Source organism: Geotrypetes seraphini, chromosome 8 (assembly GCF_902459505.1).
Source record: "Geotrypetes seraphini chromosome 8, aGeoSer1.1, whole genome shotgun sequence".
In the NCBI taxonomy this organism is placed as follows: domain Eukaryota; kingdom Metazoa; phylum Chordata; class Amphibia; order Gymnophiona; family Dermophiidae; genus Geotrypetes; species Geotrypetes seraphini.
In genome coordinates, this window is record NC_047091.1 from 190,255,053 (window position 1) to 190,269,802 (window position 14,750).

The 14,750-nt window shown below is 46.4% G+C and overlaps 1 protein-coding gene across 1 annotated transcript in view; it reads left to right on the top strand.

The window, feature by feature from the left end:
• Positions 1-2,289: 2,289 nt before the first annotated feature.
• Positions 2,290-14,750, top strand: part of SRRM4 (serine/arginine repetitive matrix 4) — a 153,619-nt gene continuing 141,158 nt past the window's right edge. Inside the window, exon 1 of the mRNA XM_033956018.1 lies at positions 2,290-2,417. Within this exon, the coding sequence (XP_033811909.1) occupies positions 2,290-2,417 (128 nt within the window). The remainder of the gene's footprint in view (positions 2,418-14,750) is intronic.

Consider the following 14,750-nt stretch of genomic DNA (forward strand, 5'->3'; position numbering starts at 1 on the left):
AAGATTGTTGCCGTTATCCGGGTCTTGCCGCATCAGGGTAGGTAGAACCTGTGTAGGTACAGCTGACATTTCAGCCATCATGCTGCGACTTTCTTCAGAGTATGCTGTGAGGTCTCTTTATATATAGTGGGCTCTATGGGAAAATAAACCAACTGATTGTCCCACCAAATTTCAAATTGGTGACCAATAGACTTTCCTGTCTTACTCACCTCAAGCCCCAGCCAATCAGGTTTGAGGAGCCCACTACATGAGATGTTGAATATTTTTGGGAGGGGTAGGGAGGGGAATGGGAGATATGACCATCTGGGGGAAATGCTGAACTATGGGGGGGGGGGGGGTTAGAGCCTTGATCCATCCTGGGAAAGGGAGGGTCACATGACTCAAAGCCCAGCTAAGGCAGCCATGTGGCTCTAGTCGGGTCTGCTGGGGTGAGTGAGGTTCTGAAGGAAGCAGAGAGGAGCTGTGATAATCGAACTTGGCAAACAGCTGGTGGCTCAACTCGGAACCTCTGACTACAGGATTCTGGAGGGAACTAGAAACAGGATGGTAAATGGGATTCTTTCGAAGCACAAGGGAAAGATGAAGGAATCCCAGGTAGTGGAAAATGAAGACTCCTATATGTCAGGATCAACATAACTATTTATATAGTCATTGAGGCCAACTAAAGACTGAATTGGCCCATTGGGTCTGCCCAGTGCAGGAGTCGGAGTTGTAATTAAGCACTAAGACTCTTTGCTACTGCCTTAATTGATTGATTGATTTTAAACATTTACATTCCGCCTATCCTGCAATTCTATGCGGATTCCAAAAAAACACCCCAAATAAGTAAAGACCCCCAGATTACAACCTTACAAATAGCAAAGACACCTAAGGTGCATAATTGAAGGTGCTCAATACAACAGCAGTTGATCACTTGTCACCTCCGTAAGGGAGAGGCTTTTGTTTGTCCTTCCAATTTTTTATTTTGCTTCTTGATGTCCCTCCCTGTTCAGTGAAAATTACTTGTTGAGCTGGGTTTGTTTCTCTGCTCACTATGTCCTTCCTTTTCAGTCCTTCCCAGGACAGGGAGAGGCAGCTAGAATGACAAGTGGCCTAGGCCAAACGTAACCCCCCACCCTCCAATGCCACACCTCCCAGAATAACTTGGATAAATAAGCAGTTTAAAAATGTACTCCTTCCTTGTTTGACTTTATGTGGCTTCCAGGTCCTTTTGCTTTGGCCGCAGCTGCTCTCAGGCAATGTTTCTCAACTGGGTCCTGGAGTCCCCCCTTGCCAGTCAGGTTTTCAGGATATCCACAATGAATATGCATAAGCTTGATTTGCATATGCTGCCTCCATTAAATGCACATTCATTGTGGATGTCCTGAAATCCTGACTGGCAATGGGGACTCCAGGACTGCTCTATGGCGCCCCTAGGCGGCTGCCTAGTCATTGGTCAGGGAATGAGGTTCTGGAAGTCAGGCATCCCCCGTTTCTCACAAGCCAGGGTTTGAAATAACTGGATGATACTTTTCCCTTTCATTAGTCACATTCTCGTGCTGGCCACTAGACGAGAAAGACCATTTGGACAGCTCGGGTGGGGGAGGGGTGCGATGTCCTGCGCCATTCCTGAAACTGAAAGCCTGTCTCCCGTGATCTCTCTGCCTGAAGACTGTCACTGATGAGTGCCTGAAACATGCCAGAGGCGCCCTTAATTGTAGGCAGAGCCCGAGCGTGCCTTGAAAGCGCAGTCGAGTTGCTTTTTTAGCAGATGTAAACATGCTCTTTGTTAGCAGCGCAGGTGGCAAATTGTTCTTTTAAGAGCTTGGGCCCATCTTAGTAATAACTTGCGTGGCTGGGATGACCACCCCCCTCCCCCCCGGCAGGGCTTGGGGGAGCAAGAAGTCAATAGGGTCAAGGAAAGGACTGGCTCAAAGAGAGCAAAGAATGTGCAGAAGCAACTGTAAAGGTGTGTCCTAACTGTCCCCCCCCCCCCCCCCCAGTAATTTCTCCCGGGCCTCTGGCACATCTCTCCTGCTCGGAGAGACCTGCAGCTAGTTGTCATGCAGACAGATGGAGGCAGGGCTGAGGATAAGACGCTGCCTTTTGTCAAAGTCAGGGGAGGGAAGTTCCCCCATTTGCAGCTGCCCCCGACTCTCACGTCACGGGGTGATCGAGACAAAAGCAGAGAGAGAAGCCCAGACACCAACGCACACGTTGCCCTCCTTGGCTGCGCTCGGATTACTCGCCTTCAGCACCTGGACAGCTCCCGCGCCCCATCGACGGGGGACCGAGTGGGCGGTCAGCACCATGGCCAGCGTCCAAGGCGAAAAGCAGCTGTTCGAGAAGTTCTGGCGAGGGACCTTCAAGGCGGTGGCCACCCCCCGAGCCCAGAGCGCTATAGTGGCCAGCATCACGTCTCGCAAGGCGCTGCCCAGGTAAGAGGGCAACAAAGACAGGCTAGTGCCCCCCCCCCCAGCCTTTCAGGATCAAGCGGGGAAGCCGCAGTATTTGACTTGAGCTCCCTTCCCGACTCACGCATTAGCTAGCTGCTTTGGGGTGAATGACAGATGAGAGTAAGGAACTTTGTGCCAATCTCGGTTTCACTACCTCTCGCCACTTCTGGAAGTCCCTTACCGCCCCTTCCCTTCTGCCTTTTTTATTTTTCCCAGCCTTAACCTAATAAAAGATGGAAGATGAAAAGCCTCTGCCCAGTCGCACCTGCCTCTCCCTGCAGTTCTGTTTGGGGTGGTACCTGCGTGTCCTTTGATGCTTTTGTCTGTGGGTTTCAGTTCTCCAGATGTGATCAGATTTTCTGCTTTGCTGGGATAAATGTGGTGGCTGGGGGGAGATTTAGAAGCAGAATGGTGGAAGGAGGGTCCCAGCACATATTTCTTGCCTTTCCAGTTTCTTGGTGTCATTAGACCATGTTGGAGCTTTCTGCTTCCCACTTTCAGCAAACCAGTGGCTTGAAGAGTTGGGGGACTTTCCAGACTCCTTCCGCTGGGCAGCTTTGCTTTCTGTCTAGGGAGAAAACTAGAGGCGCTGAATTATAGTTTAACCAAAACTGAGCTCCAAAGAAAAAGGGGATGGAACGGCAGATGGCTGACCCTGTTGAATTCCGCCGTTGCTCCTTTTCAAAGTTCCATTCATGAAATATGAAGTGATGCCACCATCAGCTTTATGCCTAATTAAATGAGGCTTTGGCTTTGAATTGTACAGTTCCTGAACATTACCTAAGGAGGGTCATTTCCAGAATCTTCTTCAGATAATCAGGAGCCGTGCGTGCACAATTCGGTTCTCTTTTTTGGAGTCCGGTTTCTGCATTCTTCCATTTCATCCCTTCCCATCCCTTCCATTTCTGTACAGGGAATTAGTTTATTCTGTTACTGAAAGTTCATCGTATCCCTATTCCTATGAAATGTAGGAGGGAGACATTGTTTCAGATTATTGATTGAACCTTATCCAAGCCATTCTCTTCTTGGTTGGGCTGAGAACTTTTCAGCACCCCCCCCCCCCTCCTCATCCAATTTCTGGACTCTGACACTGAGTTTGCTGAAAGCAGGGCTCATCATGGGATTGACCCAAGGTGAAACACTGTTTCAGTGCACATGGATGTGCCTTAACAATCAGACCACATCTGATCAATTTTATAATTAGAATAATTTGCTTGCCTGCTTTGTTAGCGCTGATTGACAATGGATGGTGAAGCCAAGGCACTGTTTATCACAGGTAGATCAATTTACTGCTTGAAAGGAGCAATTCTGTGACTCAAATTATAAAGGTGATTCTGAGCTGGAAGTGATACAGCAGAGAGGTACATAGGGCATAAGACAGGCAATGAAATTTGTGGCTTAATGCTAATACAACTGTTCACTTGAATTCTTGCCAGCCATTAGTACTGTTTTTTAACTGGAAGGCTGATGGGACCATCCTGCATATGGCCATGTGTTCCCTCAGTTAGGACAGATGTTAAGGGCAGGGATCTTGACTGAATAATTTCTGCAGGCTTCAAAAACATTGCTTACAGCTTTATCAGGGGGGGGGGGGGCGGGCGGGATACAACAGCAGGCTGAGAACTGGAGAGCCAAGGCTTAAATTCCACAGTGGTCCTTTGTTATAATGCCTTTGGAATTATAATGCTCTATGGTACGGCTGTAGCTTGAATCCTGTGTGCAATTCTGGTCGCCATATCTCAAAAAATATCTAGCAGAATTAGGAAAGGTACAAAAAAGGGATGGGACAACTTCCCTATGAGGAGAGGCTAAAGCATCTAGGGCTCTTCAGCTTGGAGAAGAGACGGCTCAGGGATGATATGATAGAGCTCTATAAAATATTGAGTGGAGTGGAAAAGGTAGATGTGAATCACTCGTTCACTCCAAAAATAGTAGGACTAGGAGGCATACGATGAAGTTACTAAGTATCAGGTTTAAAACAAACTGGAGAAAATATTTCTTCACACAATGTGTAATTAAATTCTAGAATCTGTTGCTGGAGAATATGGTGAAATCAGTTAGCTTAGCGGGGTTTAAAAAAAGGTTTGGATTCTTTCCTAAAAGAGAAGTCCGTAGGCCATTATTGAGATGACTTGGGGAAATCCACTGCTTAGTCCTAGCATAAAATCTGTTTTACTATTTCGGTCTGTCCCAATATGGCAATTTTTACGTTCTTGTGTTCTTATGGGTCAGCCACCTAAGCCTCCCATTGTCTTAGGAATGGCCAGGATAGCAGCAGCCCATTTAAATCCATAAACAGAAATGGTCATACTTATGGCACCTCCCATAAGCCATTCACAGCTTGGTGGATGTACACAGGACATGTGTGTGTGCGTGTATGTGGGGGAGGGGGGGGGTGGAACAGAGCATCATTAAGAAGTTTATGGCAGTATTAAACTATAACCCATTCCATCTTGTTCACCAAACAGGACCCCCACCTAGAGTGATCACAATTGATAATCTCAAGCTACCAAAACAATGAGGACAAATAAAAAAAAAAAAAAAAAAGAAGTTAGTCTGCAAAGACAGAGACATAGCTAGTGGAAAAAGGAGGGATTAATGCAGTACCACTAAAGCGGTCATTATGTCCTTTGTAGTGACCCTACTGGGAGCAAGCGTGGCTCAGCAGGTCAAGCTCTACCATTTCATTTTGTTCCCAAGATTAAAATGTTTTGAAAGAATCCTGCGTAATTGTCTAATCTGGACTCTGCAGGAGAGACTAAACTCGCATAGGCTGGGGGGAGGGGTTTTCTATGCTGGTGATGGGAATGGCAAGCATCAAGTGTACCTGTGTGAAGACTCTGAGGCTTTTCTCTCCCCATATTTTGTTGCTTCAAATGTTGATCCTCACTTGGAATTTTTAAACTCGTTTCTTGAATTTTAGTTGTAAGTGGGGATACTTCTGAGCATGTATTGTTTTGATTATTAAGGTTTTCCATTCCCAGACTGATATTATTAAGTGTTCACTTAAATACATCTGGCTTAGATGAACAGAGAAACATTACAAGACACTCAAACATAGAAACATGACGGCAAATAAAGGCCAAATGGCCCATCCAGTCTGCCCATCCACAGTAACCATCATCTCTTTATACGCATAGCCCAGGCCCTCTTGAATTCAGACACAGTCTCTGTCTCCACCACCTCTTCCGGGAGACTGTTCCACGCATCTACCACCCTTTCCGTAAAAAGTGTTTCCTTAGATTACTCTGGAGCCTCTCACCTCTTAACTTCATCCGAAACCTTATTATTGCAGAGTTTCCTTTCAAATGAGAGACTCGACTCATGCCCATTTACATTAGGTAGGTATTTAAACGTCTCTATCATATCTCCCCTCTCCTGCCTTTTCTCCAAAATATACAGATACAGATACAAGAAAGGAAGATGTTTTAACCTGGGGATAGGGTGTGTCAGTATAGGAGGATAAAAACACACAACATTTCCCCAAGCTTTTAACTTGGCTCTTTGGTTTGGGCTGGTGCCGATCCTTTTGATATTTCTTTTGCCTGTCCTGGGGATTAATCTGCTCTTCCCTCCTTTTGCACTCTGCACTTGTTGTCTCTGGTTATTTTGGTTTTGGTCCTTTGTGATATATTCATTTTTATTTTGTTTTATGTCGATTGTTTTGTAATTGATCTGTTTTACTACGATTTAACATTTCTAAAGCAACAATAGACATACGGAGACATTTATGATACAGTCCCTGCTCAGAAGAGCTTACAATCAAATTATTAAAGATGTATTTCTCTGTGCAGGCATTCCATTAAGGGGGATAGCGCAAGGTTTGGAGAGGCTTCAGGGTAAAGGAAAGAGCTGTGGGCGTTTAGTGTATTGATGATTGTATTTCTATGATTTTATGTGATCGTATTTTTATTGTAAACTGCCTAGGTGGGAAGCGGGTAATAAATATTTGAAATACATAAAATAAATCCACCAGGACAAGTAGGGACTTAGGATGAGGGGGTTATGACTTAAATGCATTCTCGAAGAGGTGGGCTTTTACTCTGGATTGAAGAGTTCCAGGTACTGACTCAGGCAGTTTGTTCCAGGTGTAAGGTGCAGCAAGAGTCAGAGGGCGCAGCCTGGAGCTGGCAGCAGAGGAGAAGGGTACAGATACGAGAGATTTGCCCGATGAACGGAGTTCCAGGGAGGAGATATTGAGTGAATGCACTCACAGGTCAATAAGAGGAGGGAGCCAGGGGTGATGTGATGGTTCAACTGAAAGCCTGGGCTACAAGTCTTGCAAATAAAATAAAGGGAAAGAAAGCAAAACCACTGAAGGAATTCAAGCACCGAGGATCCCTAGTTGGGAAAGCAAAGACTGCCCTACGAAACTGCGCAGTCTAGCTGGCTTCATATCAGCTGCTGCAAAGCTCTGGGTTTCCACGAGAGTGTTGAGTAATTAAACTCCACTTTCTAATGCCGGATAGCTTACGCATCATTTTAAGCACTGAATATTTGTACTGCTCCAGTCAATCCCACTGCTGGGAATTAAGAGCAGACAGCTGGCGCTATTTCTGCTGCCCTGGCAGAGCTCCAAGAGGGAGGGAGGTTAAGGGCTCTGCCGTCATTGTTTTGAGTACAGCTGCTCAGAGCGTTGCGGCTTTAAGCTTGAGACCGTGCTATAGAGGTGAACTGGGAAGCCCAGACCACTTGGCTGATTCTGGACTCCTTTAGATCAGGTTGAGAAGCGCTGGTGGACTAGCCTGAGAAATAATGCACAAACTACCAAGATCCAAACTCTGATCAATGAGAACCCCATTGCAACACTCCAAGGGAAGTTCATGTAGGGACCCACACAGATCTGAAAGCAGCCTCTTTGTTTAACTCTTGGATCAGGAATGGCCCTGTGGGTGACCCCTATCCTCACTCCATTCCCTCCTCTCACCTCTCTCCTACTTCCTTTCTTAGTTATCTTACCAAATAAAGAGCAGACACATTATTTAAAGAAAATTAGACTGCAGCTTGTTAATTACCCCCAAAACACAACAGAACCATCCAATGGGGGCATATTAGGAACAAATCTCTCATTTGAGCATAGAATTCAGTCAACATAAACCCTTATTTGCCAGTGCCTTGCCCTGTCAGCTAGTGCATGCAAAAGGCATGGACCTCCATGCCCCCTTTTGGGTCACCTGACCCATCCACCACCTGCTCATCACATGATAAGCTAGCCCCCCTGTAGCTTGGGTACCCACCAGAGGCCAATTGGGAACCTATTAGCCTCCCTCCAGAGAAAAAGCTTTGGCCTAGCGCACCTGCAAAAACCAGAACTCATTCCAAGAACTTCCGAAAATCATTGAAGGACATATATAAGCTGACATCTGGAAGTGTACATGATCTCTGGAAAAAAGAGCCACAATAAGAAGGGTCAACTCATAGCCACCCCCCCCCTCCATAATGTCCACACTCTTTTTCTGCTAGTGTTTTAGTTCCGCCCCTTATCCTGAAGTTCCATGCTGTATATTTGGAATGCTTTCCTTTTCCAAAGCAGATAAAGATTCACAGGTACAGATGAGTCTGTTCCAAGCCGCAGTCTGAATATTGGACCTAAGAGGAGACACAGGCTCCATTCTATTGGGACTTGATGGTGCTGTTCACTGCAAGGCTGTGTTTCTGCCAAACGTTGTCTAATAGTCCACATTTTCAATTCTTCTGACATCACAGGAGTTCTGTAATAGATTATTTCATCCTTGAGACAGACGTGAGTGTTGCTGTAGAAGGAAATCTGGTTGTGCACTGATGTCAAAATTGATTTCTTTGAAGAAAAGGAAATACTGAATGTGAGAGAAGAGCAGCGTGACAAAGGGTTGGTTCTTGCTTCCATGCTCCGAAGAAGTTCAGAAGGGATGTGTCAGAAATAACTAAGATTTGTGTGAGATACTTTGCCGAGGTCTGTCAGCACTGAGACGTGTATCTTGCTCTTTCCCTTCCTCAAAGAGAAATAGAGGAAGTGCAAGTACTTAATAGGAGCAATGTAGCAAGCCAGATATCAAATGGGATGTCCAGGGATTCCACTAAGATGGCCAAGATATGCATCTAGGCATGGGGGGAGCCACTGCTTGCCCTGAATCGGTAGCATGGAATGTTGTTGCTCTTTGGGTTTTGGCCAGGTACTAGGGACCTGGATTGGCCACCGTGAGAACGGGCTACTGGGCTGACCCAGTAAGGCTAATCTTATCCTCTTACATGTACCAAGTAAGGACGATCAAGCCATTGTAACATCACTGATGAGGTTGGCTCTGAGGCACTGTGGAATGAGGCATTATGACATCACAATCTCAGCTCTGGAATGTTGCTCTCATTGGAGTTCCGGAATCTTGCTATTCTTTGAGTTGCTGGAATGTTGCTAGTCCTTGGGTTTACCTGAATTGGCCACTGTGAGAAAGGGGCTACTGGGCTTGATGAACCTTTGGTCGGATACAAGTAAGGCTATTCTTATGTTCGTACATTTTCAGCAGTCCCGTTGACTCGGGTTCAAGTCCTAGCGACTTGATGAGTTAAAAATCCAAAAAGTTGCCAAGTGCTAGTTCAACGAGATCCTCCAGCGTCATCCCCATAGTAGTTGTCAATGTGTCCAGCCACCTAGTTGCAGATCGCCCTCTTCACCTAGTTCCCTCGATCTTCCCGCTGCTGAAAATTCATGGCTAATTTACATGTATACTTCTGTGCCAAATCAAACAACTTTATTCCTCCAGATTAATTAATATGTGAAATTGGATCCCTATACAAATGATATGCCAGCCACTCTCCATTTATCGGCCAACACTTATTTTTCACAAAAATCTTCTCATTACAAAAACGTATCTTAAAGGTCTTTTGATAGAGACAGTGGGGAGTGTGTGGCGCAGTGGTTAAAGCTACAGCCTCAGCACCCTTTCTCCCCACTTCCATCATCTGTCCCCTTCTCTCAATCTCTCCATCCACCACAGGCCCATCTTTCTCCCTTCCTCACCTCTCCGATTTTGGCAACAAGATCTGCAGTCCCCCCCCCCCCCCCACCGCGATGACACTTAAGATCGTCAACGGGCCTCCTTCTACCCCTGGCATCAACAGAACTTCAAATCGGCAACGCGGTGCTCAGTCAAAAGCGGAAACAGGAAGCTGAGTCTGGGGGAAGCTTTTGACGTGAGCACTAGAGAATGACACGGGGAAAAAAATCTGTCCCCGTCACTGCACTGTCCCCTTCACCGCCCCATCAGCGCAATCCCATTCACCACCCTGTCAACGTCCCCGCAGCATCCATACAAGCCTCAGTACTGCAATATTTAGCTTATTCCTTCCTTATAAATCAAAGTTCTGGCTGCTGAACTGGAGAAAGAGATGTTCAGCTGGCAGGGTTTTGTTTATAAATTTTTATCAACACTTTATCAACACTTAGACAAATATGCAACCTATCCTTAAAAACTGGAGAGATTCTGGAAGACTGGAAAATAGCAAATGTCACGCCCATCTTCAAGAAAGGCTCAAGGGGAGACCCAGGAAACTACAGGCCGATGAGCTTGACCTCGGTCCCGGGAAAGATGATGGAAGTGCTGATTAAAGACTGCATCTGGGAACACATTGAAAACACTGGGCAGCTAAAGCCGAGCCAGCATGGCTTCTGCAAGGGCAGATCATGCCTCACGAACTTATTATACTTCTTTGAGGGGGTAACCAACCAGGTGGATAGAGGGGAATCCATAGACATCATTTACCTTGACTTCCAAAAAGCCTTCGACAAGGTGCCACACGAAAGACTACTAAGGAAGCTATGGAACCATGGGGTGCAAGGGGAGGTCCACTGATGGATCAAAAACTGGCTGGCGGACAGGAAACAGAGGGTTGGAGTAAAGGGACATTACTCAGACTGGCAATGGGTCACGAGCGGAGTTCCACAGGGGTCGGTGCTGGGACCGCTCCTATTCAATATATTCATTAACGACCTGGAGGCAGGAACAAAATGTGAGGTTATTAAATTTGCGGATGACACCAAATTATACAGCAGGATTGAAAGCAAGGAGGACTGCAAAAATCTCCAAAAGGATCTGACAGCGCTGGAAGAGTGGGCCAAAAAGTGTCAAATGAGCTTCAACATAGGGAAATGCAAGGTCATGCATGTAGGGAAAAAGAACCCGATGTTCACTTACAAAATGGGGGGATCACCGCTAGGGGTGAGTAACCTTGAAAGAGACCTGGGAGTGATGGTAGACACATCATTGAAGGCGTCGGCGCAGTGCGCCACAGCATCAAGGAAGGCAAACAGAATGTTGGGCATCATTAAGAAGGGTATCACGACCAGGACGAAGGAAGTCATCCTGCCACTGTATCGTGCAATGGTGCGCCCGCACCTGGAGTACTGTGTCCAGCATTGGTCGCCGTACCTCAAGAAGGACATGGCGGTACTTGAGAGAGTCCAGAGAAGAGCAACTAAGCTAATAAAGGGTATGGAAGACCTCTCATATACTGACAGACTGAAGAAGCTGGGGCTTTTCTCCCTGGAAAAGCGGAGACTTAGAGGAGACATGATAGAAACCTTCAAGATCATGAAGGGCATAGAAAGAGTAGACAGGGACAGATTTTTCAAATTACGGGGAACCACAAGTACAAGGGGGCACTCAGAGAAATTGAAAGGGGAAAGGTTTAGAACAAACGCCAGGAAGTTCTTTTTCACTCAGAGGGTGGTGGATACATGGAACACGCTACCGGAGGATGTGATAAGCAGAAGCACGCTACAGAGCTTCAAACAGGGTCTGGACAGGTACCTGGAGGACAAAGGGATTGAGGGGTACAGATAGGAGTAGAGGTAGGTAATAGTTAGAGGATTAGAGGCAGTTACAAAATTAGTCAGGGACACTGTTCAGGCAATAATGCCTGATGGGCCGCCGCGGGAGCGGACCGCTGGGCAGGATGGACCTCTGGTCTGCCTCAGCGGAGGCAACTTCTTATGTTCTTATGTTCTTACTACTTTATCCTGAAGGAAAAAAAAAAAAAAGAAATAGAATTTTTCTACCTTTGTTGCCTGGTTTCTGCTTTCCTCATGTTCTCATTCAGTTCCTTCCATCCACTGTCTCTTTTCTCTCTGCGTCTTCCATTGGCTCTGTTACTGTGCCTCTCCCTTTCTCCCCACTTCCAAATTGGTCTGGCACCCATCTTCTTCCCTCCGCTCTCCCCATAGTCTGGCATCTGTCTTCTTCCCTGCCAGCATCTTCTCCCCACTCTCTCTTCTCCATTTCCCTTCAGCGTCTTCTCCCCACTCTCTCTTCCCCATTTCCCTTCAGCGTCTTCTACCCACTCTTTCTTCCTCATTTCCTATCAGTGTCCTTCTCCCCCATCTTCCCCATGTACTGTCAACGTCCGTCTCCCCCCTCTGTCTTCCCCATGTCCTTTCAGCGTCCTTCTCCCCTCGTCTTCCCCATGTCCTTTCAGCGTCCTTCCCCCCCGTCTTCCCCATGTGCTTTCAGCGTCCTTCTCCCTCCTCTGTTTTACCCATTTCTCTTAAGCGTTTTTTCCTCTCCACTCCACCTTTCCTCCCTTTCTCCCTCCCTGCCCCTTACCTTCGTGGCGTTTTCCCCGCTCGACCGACCGACAACAGGCCCGGTCCGACAAACCTCCCTGCCCTGTGGCCGCGAGTCTAAATTATGTTCTTACAGCAGCCGAGCGTTGTAGTTGCATATGGCTGCCGTAAAGGTCGTCTCTGATGCAATTTCCAGTTGCGTCAGAGATGACCTTTACAGCAGCCACACGCAGCTTCAATACTCCAGCTGCTGTAAGAAGGTAATTTAGACTCGTGACCACAGGGCAGGGAGGTTTGTCGGACCGGGCCTGTTTCGGTCGGTCGGTCTGTCGGGCGGGGGGGGGGGGGGGGAGAAAACGCCACGAAAGTAAGGGGCAGGGAGGGAGAAAGGGAGCTGTTTCAACACCATTCACCGCTAAATTTTCTGGACCTGGCCAGCTGTGCACCCCCCCTAAGGCTGCACCCTCCCCCGCCCCCCCCCTTGGTATGCCACTGATCTCTTCCTCTCTCTATGAGATCCCACGTGACTATCCCACGCTTTCTTGAATTCAGACCCTGTCTCTGTCTCCATCCTCTCCAGGAGACTGTTCCACAAGCTACCACCCTTTCTGTGAAATAGTATTTCCTTAGATTACTCCTGAGTCTATCACCTCTTAACTTCATCCTATGCCCTCTCATTCCAGAGCTTGCTTATTTGTAGCCCGCCTATCTACAGATCTAGGCGAGGAACAATGTAAACAGAGAAAATCAGCAAAAAACAAAATGCACTAGCAATACACATTAAAAAATATTATAAAACATCTGAACATCTTTAAACAATCCTAAAATACATCTTCAAAAAAACGGTTCAAAGTTGGTAGGAACCACAGCCTAACACTAAAAGATAGAATCCCCATACGCCTTCACAACTGGTGCCAAAAGCACATGCAAATAATACAATTTTTACCTCTTTTCCAAATTGACATATCATGGTCAATTGATGCATAAAACTGACAGGGCCCCGAACCGACAACATGGAATTCCTATTGCCAGCAAGTTTCACAGTTCCTAAGGACGGCAACTCACGGGCAGGAGAGTACCATCGAAAGAGTGAGCAAACAGCAATTGCTTTGAAGCACCTTGAACATCTACCTGCATCTCAATAGGCAGCCAATGAAGCTCGTGTAATATCAGGGTGATAGGGTCAAATTTAGACACATGAGCAATAAGGCGAGCAGCAACATTCTGTACCTTCTGCAAGGCATGCAAAACACATTTAGACAACCCTACATTACATTACATTGGTGATTTTTATTCCGTCATTACCTTGCGGTTCAAGGTGGATTACACTAGAGGTTATCTGGACATTTCCAGGAGAGTTACAAAGTAGAGCAGGCTACTTTGGGGGGAGATCTGGACATTGTTTCAGGGTCATTACAAGATAGATCATTTAGTTAGAAGGTTGTGGGATCTGGGGGAGATTGAAACAGCATTTTTGGATTACTGCAACTCACACTGGCTCCCAATACAAGCAAGAATTTAGTGTTAGTTTGTCTTGATGGATTTTTTGAATAGTAGGGTTTTTATTTGTCTTCTGAAAGTTTTGTAGTCTGGTGTCGTGATCAGTAGATTGGAGAGTAGATGGTCTAGTTCCGCTGCCTGCATGGCCAATAGTGATGCCTCTTATTGGGGGGGGTGGGGTGATTGAATGGTGTCTGGGTTCTCCTTTGTCTGGTTGTAGTAGTTGGATAAGGCGGTTGTTCGAGTCGGCTGGGCTTCTCCATTCATGGCTTTGAATAGTAGACAGTAAAATTTGAATAGAATTCTTGCTTGTATTGGGAGCCAGTGTGAGTCGAGGTAAGCGGCAGTGAGTTTCAGTAATCCAACAATGCTGTTATCAATAACGTAACAACTGTATGAAAGTTGTCATCTGATAAAGAATCATGCAGCCTCCTCAGTAGCCACAACTTGAAAAACACACCCTTGATGTGGGCCTTAAAAGACAAGGATGAATCGAGCAAAACAACAGCCTCCCCTACTAAACAAATTTCAGAGGGACATGACGCCAAGTTCTTCCCACGGGTCAAAAATAACACTTCGGTTTTTGCAGGTTTTCCAGTAAAAGTAATTGACACACAGACAGTTTCCAGGTTAGATTTCTTATAGTTACAGTGTACGATTTTACAATATAAGTTTCCTTATATGACACGTACCGGGTTTTGGTACCAATATACATTTCTTTGTAGTCCATGGGTCAAGGGTAGTGGAGTTAGGGGAAGAGGTCGGTTTATTGCTTTCCTAAAGTTGAGGAATCCTTCAAAGGATCTCATCTGTGGGGGCAGTCGATTCCAGTGGCTCGGTATGAAGTGGGAGTAGCAACGTAGTTTGGCGATTTGCAGTCAAAGGGCATGAGGCGTTTTTCATCCTGTGAGCGGAGGGACCGGTTCAGCACGTACGGAGGAAGCTTAGCCATCACGTAGCCCGGTGCCATGTCATGCAGGGATTTGAACGTTAGCATCAGGCCCTTGAAAACACAGCGTTTGGCTATAGGCAGCCAGTGAGCCGACACTAGAGCCTGGGAGACAGTGTCATGGGTACGAAATGGAAGAGCAGATATTCATCAGAGACCCGTGCAGGTTTCACACAGCTCCCCTATGTAGCTTCACACTGGTAGAGGTAAAGCTTGAAAACAGCATGGATGGCTGAAAAGCAATTATGAAGAATCACACTTTAAAAAAAACAGAAGGTGGACTTATAATGAACCCTTGTTCTTATATTTTAAAAGCTAAATTTAGTGAATA